The sequence below is a fragment of the Limulus polyphemus genome, unplaced genomic scaffold, assembly GCF_000517525.1.
Source record: "Limulus polyphemus unplaced genomic scaffold, Limulus_polyphemus-2.1.2 Scaffold216, whole genome shotgun sequence".
In the NCBI taxonomy this organism is placed as follows: domain Eukaryota; kingdom Metazoa; phylum Arthropoda; class Merostomata; order Xiphosura; family Limulidae; genus Limulus; species Limulus polyphemus.
Genome location: NW_013665826.1, coordinates 513,774 through 522,927, shown reverse-complemented (window position 1 = coordinate 522,927; position 9,154 = coordinate 513,774). Strand labels below are relative to the sequence as shown.

At 34.7% G+C, this 9,154-nt stretch overlaps 1 protein-coding gene across 1 annotated transcript in view; it reads right to left on the bottom strand.

The window, feature by feature from the left end:
* Positions 1-5,467: 5,467 nt before the first annotated feature.
* LOC106478488 (T-cell leukemia homeobox protein 3-like) overlaps positions 5,468-9,154 on the bottom strand; it is a 41,608-nt gene continuing 37,921 nt past the window's right edge. The window contains exon 3 of the mRNA XM_013939034.2: positions 5,468-5,743. Within this exon, the coding sequence (XP_013794488.1) occupies positions 5,473-5,743 (271 nt within the window). The 3' untranslated portion in view covers positions 5,468-5,472. The remainder of the gene's footprint in view (positions 5,744-9,154) is intronic.

Here is a 9,154-nt window from a genome sequence, read left to right as displayed (position 1 = left end):
ATTACCCATTCAAGCCGTCTCCAGCCATTATTAGTCTCAAAGTGGGTTCCTCGTCATCGAACTCGATATATGTCTTGTTACTTTTATATTGTTGAAATGATTATCAGTGTTATTGTGATGTTTTATGACACTCATTAACCTGCAACCATTACTTATTTACTGGTTGATTTAGTGCTAAGATCCATTAACAGAGTTTGTTAAAAACGATACCTATTTAAAATAATAACACATACATTAAACAAAAGCTATTAGCAATCATGTGGGTGTGGAACTCAAAAATAATATCTTATTTTGATGTATGTGCCTGAATTTTCTACATTTACTAGATAGGATAGTTTGAAATTTGATCATTTATTTTGCCGCATACGGTACATGCATCTCTTTATTTGTTTTGATAAATTTGAAGAATTATTTCCCCGGAAGGGGCCGAAGGCCACCTAGATGTTTTACCTGTTTTAGTGTGTTGTCTGTCAATCAGTCAGTAGACACTCAAATGACGTCACATAAGGAATGCTTAACATTGCAGTTTGTACTGTTGTGACGTCAGTGGAACGTGCGCATGCCGTGAATCAACGCACGAGAAGAATTATGCACTCTGTAGGTTACAACACAGCATGACATATAAACTTTAAAAGCAAGAAATAAAAATATTTGTTACTTTTAATTTTGGTTTTATTTAGTCTTGAAACAAAACACTCTCAGGGGGCCTTGCGGAAGTGTATCTGCTGTAAAATACCAATGTTGCTTCTAAATCAAAAAATGGAGAACTATACGTGAGTGAGATATATTAAGAATACATTACGGTAAAACTAAATTAAGGGGTAGGAAAAACATTTTCGATTTCTTCTGTGCATCTGACATCTTTAAGGACCTCACTCTAGACCGGGACAAAAAAACCTTTCAACTTACGTACATCTGAAACCCCCAAAAACCTCACTCCTGACTTGGACAAAAATCGTTTCAACTTCCTTTGTACATCTAACATTCATAAGGATGTCATTCTAGATAGGGGCAGCCTTTCAACTTCTCCTGTACATCTGATACTCCTAGGACCTCACTCCAGACTGGGACAAAAACATTCCAACTTCTCCTGTATATCAGAAATCCCTAGGACCTCATTTCAGACTGAGACAAAAAAATTCCAATTTCTCCTGTACATCTTCCCCTCCCCAAAAACCTCAATCGAGACCGGAGAAAAAGCCTTCCAACTTCTCTCTCTCTTGTCCACCTAAAACACCAAGGAATTCACTTCAGACTGGAAAACAAAACTTTCAGCTTTCCGTGGACATAAGATAGCCACAAGGACCTCACTCAAGACCGAAAAAAAACCTTCTCTTGTATATTTGACACCCCGATGGACCTCGTTCCACACAGGCAAAAAAAGTCTTCCAACTTCTCCTACATTTGACTCCTCGAAAGACCTCACACCAAGCTGAGACAAAAATGACCTAACCACTTTTCCTATACAGCTGATATCCCAGTTGATGGTGCACAGCTCATTTACACACCAGGTGGTGTCTCATAGGCACTCCTGAAATTTATTAATATATATATATAATAGTTATAAATATACTTGGATCACGATATACCAGTAGTTAAGTGGTTTTTCAATCAAGTAATTTTTTTAACCGTGCTTATGATGTATAAAACACATTATTTATTACATTTCAATCTTCGAAAATCTAGCAATTGTTTTAAAATGCATTCACTTTAAAAGTTCGCTCTGGTAAACCTTCCTCGTCACGTAAGTGGCCAGTAGTCCGCAAGAAAAATAATTCAAATAATATGGGAAGGAAATAATAACACGACATGATGAACTAGTAAAATTAACTGCAATAATATTTATTCAAATGAATCGGTAACAGACTCATTGAATATTTTGTGGACACGGCCGATTGAAAAGCTAATTATCAGAAATCATGTTTCAACTTTTCTCGTCTTCAGATGTTTTGCGTATATTGTCTTATTCATGAGTAAAATGTAAATAAAACCAACACTAAATCGCAAGCGTCTGTTAGGAAATAATTTTGTAAAGAGTATGGAACAATATGAAAACCTACATCAAACCCGCAAAAGAACTACCGCGTGAAGCAAATTTTGAACAATAAGAATGTCTGTTATGTTAGTTTGGTTGAGCGTTACATTAAGATAAGTGTGTTTTAAAAGTACATTGGTTGAAAAAGAGTCACACAACATTTACTGTGATTGGTTATACAAACATTTTTTTATTGGTCGATGTACCAACATTGGGTGACCACAACACTATTTACATAGATAACTATCCTACTATATACAGTATAATGGCCAGCAACTGCTCCAGTACTAACTATGAATTATTATTTAAAATACATAAATGTTCATATTTGTATAGAGTACGTTTTTCTCAGTATTACTAATTGTTTAGACAGCATTGCTGAATTTCATCAGGTTAACTATGCTTCACGAACACAGAGTTTGAACACGAACATTCTCTACAAAAAGCTGTAGATAACGTCTTTCACGTAACAGAGAGCTGCCTACGAGCGTATGCTAATTATATGCTTCTATAGCTAGAACCTAATTATAACAACCTACCTACGAACTCATTCTTCTATTCTTACATATTAGAATAGCTCTAATAACACCCACTATATTTTGTATCATAATCTGCGTAAAGTACTCGAAACATTAGTAATCGTTTACATTATTTCCTTTTACTCTGACAACATTTTATAAGGAGCTCTCTAATACGTCGCACCTGCTCTTATAACCAATCATTGGTTTACATTTTTGCTGCTTCCAATACAGCACGTAAGTATAGCGATATTGCCATAACTGGTGCGAAATCTTTAACGCATAGATTTGTGTTATTTACATACGCTATTTTTATTGCTATGTGTGTGGGATTTTATGGTTTTTGTACCCCAGAATTAACGTATCATTTTTATTAATTGAAGTTAGAAGCGATCGGGTCAAAAAAAAAAAAAAAAGAGTACGATCAATGCATAGCCTATTAGAATTTGCAACTGATATAAATTCAGTTTTAATTCTCATAACAATTGACAGTTGGAATCAATACCGACATTTTCATAAATATAGGGAATGAACCTAAACCCTAGACAATCTCAGATTAACTTAGAAATGAGCTCGAACCCTACACAAATCAGAATACTTGGATAACTCCCAACCCCTAGACTTGCACAGAAGAAACTTAGAAGTGATCCTAAATCCCCATAAACTTCAGAATTAATTTTAGATCACCCTAAACCCCTAGACAATTCCGAAAAACTAAAATAAAAAATAGGGGTGAGTCCGGACCATACGTACGTAAAATGTTATTTTGAATAAACATGGAACTTTGAGTAAACCCAGTCCAATTACATGTTCGAGCATTAGAAATAGAACTCGATATTGGCACTTGTGATTATTTTTATATGACTTTTAAACATCACGTGGTTCAACTTGGATGTCGTTCCGAGACTTTAAGTTTAATATAAATGAATAATTAAGACATTTACACTCCACTAATTTCACTTTCAAACGTAAAAAACTAACAAATTCATTTTAGGATCATTCGAAATAAAATCAAAACAATATATTTGAGACATCATATATGGTTAAAATAACTATCTATCTTAAGTATTCTTGGTTACAAAAAGTTTGCTTATTTTATAAACTAAATCGTACGTTAACTAGAGACATGAGTTAAGAGAAAGATGGATGTAACGGTTATAAGTGTTTTGATGACAACGTACATGCTTTCAAAATACGAATCTGGAAGTTGTTTATACACAAAGAATCACCACTTATTTACTTGCAAATTAACTCATGTAAAACAGTATGATATTCTGGATATTTGCAAATAATTGTAGCTAAATTAAAAATTCTATGTACAGGTTGGTTTGCTTTTTCGGAAATATCGGAAAACGTATACGTGATCCTCACCTGTTTCTGTTGTTTTAGTTGTTTATTAACATATGCCAACAGACTGCAAAGGAAATATGTTTCTGTCAGTTAAAGTCTTACCAGTCTGGGAATGAATAAAAGGTGAGACGACTTTTTATCAAACAATCCTGCAGATGTACACAAACCAGGCTAGGTGTCAGCACTGTCGTATCATTCAGTTCATAGGGTACACTTTGGAACAGAAGTACAACTTCTTTTCCATACAGCGAGATAATCCCAAACAAACGTTGCTATATAGCATACACCATCGTATCACCCAGTTCACTATTGTACACTGTGGAAGAGCGGTTTAACCTCTTGTCCATATATATATGTCCACTTAATGGTAAAACAACTGGCCAATATTAAATTCACCAGACAGGTTCGGTGAGAAGTCTACAGATGAACATAAACTCGTCACTATACAAAAGAAAACAAAGAAAAACAATAACAGTTCTCCAGATGTGTGTCATCTCTTTCATCGAACAAAATTTTGTTTAAATTATTTTAAGTTACTTTCTTAATCTGTACTCAACTTTTTCATAGAATAACACACTTAGACGTTTATGACACTTTATGGAAGTACAGACGTACGTAAGATGTGCCACAGAAGAGCACTGCAATAGTTCTGGCACGTAACAAGATTGTTATAATAAGTTCTGCCACGTAACAACATTGTTAGGAGAAGTTGAATAGAGCATGGGGAACAGTACACGAACTTCAGCTCTTCCTCATGATTGTTGCTATTCCAAGTTGAGTAGCACATCCTCTGGAACAATAAATGCGCTTCAGCTGTTTCATGTAACTATAGTATATTGTTCCAAGTTTAATCAGACACCTTCTGGAACTTTAAATGTACATTAGCTCTTGCATAAAACAATATTGTTATTCCAAGTTTACTCAGACACCTTCTGGAACTTTAAATGTACATTAGCTCTTGCATAAAACAATATTGTTATTTCACGTTTACTCAGACACCTTCTGGAACAATAAACGTACGCTAGCTTTTGCATAAAACAATATTGTTATTCCAAGTTTACTCAGACACCTTCTGGAACATTAAATGTACACTAGCTATTGCATAAAACAACATTGTTATTCCGAGTTTACTCAGATACCTTATGGAACATTAAATGCGCACTAGCTCTTGTATAAAACAATATTTTTATTCCGAGTTTACAATAAATTTACGTTAACTCTTCCACAGAAGATGTTAGGTATTCAAGTTTGTTCAGTTTATCTTCTGGAATAACACTTGAAAAGTGTGTAATTGCTTTCTCAGAGGAAAGTCGTTATAGGAAGCTCAACTATTGTCTGAAAAATAACATTTTTAAATGTTTTTAGGTAAATGTTCACTTTTCAAACTTAATTTGGAAGTGTACCAGATTCAATTGCTTACAAATGGAGATCTGCTATTCAGTTTCATTTTCAAACGAATCAAGATAATCTTGTTTCGTTTAAGAATAAAACTAAAGCCTGTAGCCTGTAACTACCGTCTTACCGGAGGATACAACTAAAGCCTGTAACTACCGTCTTCCCGGAAGGTGCTCAACAAATAGGAGTCGGGAAAGACGACGCTGCCAGGTAAGCAGCCGACCTATCAGGCGCTTGATGATGGGCGACACTGGCGGCAACTGATGCTGCCGCATCGCTGGACCAGGGCTGGAGACTTTGTAGCGCATGTAAGGAAGGGCTGCTGAGGCACAGTTGATCTCTAGAATTCTCATAGATCGTCTTAGAAACAACATCGGCTTGTAATGACATCATTAACCGGTTAGCGGCCTGTCGTTCGGCCTCTCGCTCTTCTGCCGTCTGTCTCCTGTAATGATACCAAGAGTTGGTTACAAATGTAAAAAAAAGGCTAAGCACACGTATACATAATTTAAACATGCTTAACTTTCCCTTTAATTAGGCCTGGCATATCCTGGTAATCCAGATCCAGGCGCTTAAATCGCAAACTGAGGGTCGCGAGTTCCAATCCCTCTCACCGAACATGCTCGCCGGGGGGTGGGGGTTGTTATAATGTTGCGATCAATCCGACTATTCGTTGGTAAAAGAGTAGCTCAAGAGTTGGCGGTTGGTGGTGATAACTAGCTGCCTTCCCTCTAGTCTATATCACTGCTAAATTAAAGACGGCTAGCGCAGATAGCCCTCGTGTAGCTGTGCGAAAATTTAAAACAAACCAAATCAAGCCATTTAAATTAGATGACTAATAATCATATAAAAACAGAAAAAGAACAGATAAAACACATACTTTAAAAAGGGCAAACAATCACCTGTTACAGAGGACACTTGAGCGCGTTAGTTCCTACATATATAGTATTAGTAAGGCCACGAAATCTGCAAATGTTAAAATCGAGTCAAGCAGTGCACATCACACGAATCAATTTAGCAACACAACTCCACGCCCCTTTTTGCGTACTGTTATTAACACTAAAAATAAACGGCTTAATGGATTGATCTCATTGAAGCGACAATTGTATTGTATTGTATCCATTCATGCAGGGGGTTTAATACTACACTTGAAATGCAAAAACAAAAAAAAGCTGTTTTTAACCAGTTACGAGATTTTAAAATTATATGCATAATACGCTGTTACTTTTGTCACAGGAAGTCAATTTATATACATCATCTCATTCGGATAAATTCTGTAAAAAAGAAAGAAAAAAGTCGAGAAAATGGCCGAAATAAAAATACTAAACGCGTTTCATGCGACTGAAGTAAAAAGATCGTGGGCTCGGCGTGGCCAGGTGGTTAGGGAGCTTGACTCGCAATCTGAGGGCCGCGGGTTCGAATTCTCGTCTCACCAAACATGTTCGCCCTTTCAGCGCAGGTAGCCCTCGTGTAGCTTTAGGCAAAATTCAAACCATAAAAAAGGACTGTATCGTCTCCCAGTGGCTCAGCAGTAAATCTACAAGCATATAAAACTAAAAATTGGATTTCGATACCCGTGTTAACAACAAACAACACCAATAAAGCTATTAAGTTGACCCCACGCTTGAGAGTAAGAATAAAAGTAATTAACACATATAACAGAGGTGTCACGTGCCCCCACACTTTCTTCAGCTAGCGTACATGCACTATTATTAATAACTACATTAGATCGACTTAGATTTTTATTTATTTTTTGCTCCCCCTCCACTTTTGAGCAAAGTTAGACAGTCGTGTATTTTATGTTTTCTTTTTGTAATATGTAATTGTTTCTAATATTTAATTTTTAAATTCCCATGGTTTTAGTTGTACACCGTATATACTGAAAAGTATGACTGAGATATATATGTAAGTGTACGTGTGAATACCGAAATGAAGGCCACATTACACATACGTTAGAATCGTAGGAATTTATGGCTTGATAAGCGTACCAAAAACAATATCGTTTTACAGTAATGGTAACAGGAAAAGATAAGGAAGCTCACACTTCTGAAACTAATAATAAATTGTTTATTTATTGTTAAGCACAAAGCTACACTATGGGTTATCTGTGCTGTGCCCACCGCGAGTATTGAAAAGTTTTCTTTTTTTAGCGTTACAAACTGAGCTACAGGTGGGTAAATAAGCAATGAAAAAACAGTACAACAATTGTGTCAGTAAATTATTTCAATAAAGACCGTGTCATTCAAGGCTTTGATTTTCTCTTAATGTTGGGATTATTAATGATAGTGACAATATGTTTGTTGCCCGATTAAAAAAAAATATATGTGTAGTAAATATTTTTCGTTTTCAAGGAAATAAATAAAGTTTTTTTTTATTCTACTCGTCGTTTCGGCTTATGCCTTTTTCGAGGTTCTTTGAACGTCACAAAGGTTTATAATATAAAATTAGTTTTGTCATAAACTCTCGAAAAAGTCGTAAGCCGAAACGTCGGGTAGATAAAAAAACGCTTATTTGAAGTTGCTGAAATTTTAAAAAATAATAAAAACCGTGTAGTAAATATTTTTAATTATCATGCTCAATGCCATTTTTAAAAGCTAGAGTGTTTTTAAATCCAATTTTGTGTCACTTGATCTCTTGAAATTATTTTTTAAAAATGCCCCTTATTTACTTTAATCTGTAATTAGAAATTCAAGAAATTGTAATCTGTGTAGTAAATATTTTTAATTATCATGCTCAATGCCATTTTTAAAAGCTAGAGTGTTTTTAAGTCTAATTTTGTGTCACTTGATCTCTTGAAATTATTTTTTAAAAATGTCCCTTATTTACTTTAATCTGTAAATAGAAATTCAAGAAATTGTAATCTGTATATCTACAAGTATTATCCCGTGAAGAATCTTACAGTTCGGAAACGTGGTATTCACATTATGATTAAATCGATTCTTGGATAACATGAGCTACTTGTACATCATGGTGAAATCGCTTCCGAGACAACACGTGCTGTTGTATTCATGTATCGAAAGTTATCAATAAGATTCTATTTAGTTATTTCTTAATGTTCTCTTTGTGTACGTTTCTAGAAAGACAAACTGTGTCAAGCGCAATGGTAAATTTAGTAGAGTGACAGTGATGTAAATTTTTTGTGAGAAAATTAATAGTCGTTCGCTTCAGATAAATCGTGTCGTATAAAACTTGCAAATATACAGTAGGGCTCACTGTTAAAAGAGCATAAGATAGCCTTGAATATATAGGCGCAGTGTGATTTGATGTTTAAGCTAAATATTGAAGTTGTAACCCCCCCCAAAAAAAAAAGATTATTTTGAGAATCAATCATTTTCCTATAACACGTAAAAAATTATCCAAATCTTATTCTCTTAACTCATTAGCACGAATCTTGTTTATATTTCAAAGAAGTAGAAATAGTAATTACTTCATTTCAGGTAGCTCCCCAGTGGCACAGCGATATGTCTGCGGACTTACAACGCGATAATCCGGATTTCGATACCCGTGGTGGGCAGAGCACTGATAGCCCATTGTGTAGCTTTGTGCTTAATTACAAAACAAACAAACATTTCAGGTATGTCAAAATAAGCCACATATACCTAGAAAAACTGTATCTATAAAATTGTATTTTAACAAGCAAAAGATGAGAAATTTCACCTTTAATAAAAAAATTAAACACAAATAACGTTATTTTACAATGTTATAGTAATATAAAGTAATGCATTGGCTAAGTTGCTAAAATTCTCGCACGTTCATTGGACGGTCCTTTATATATATATATATATATATATATACAGATGTACTTATTTAAGTTAATATATATACTATATTATTCTCTAGTTGTATAATAGATATA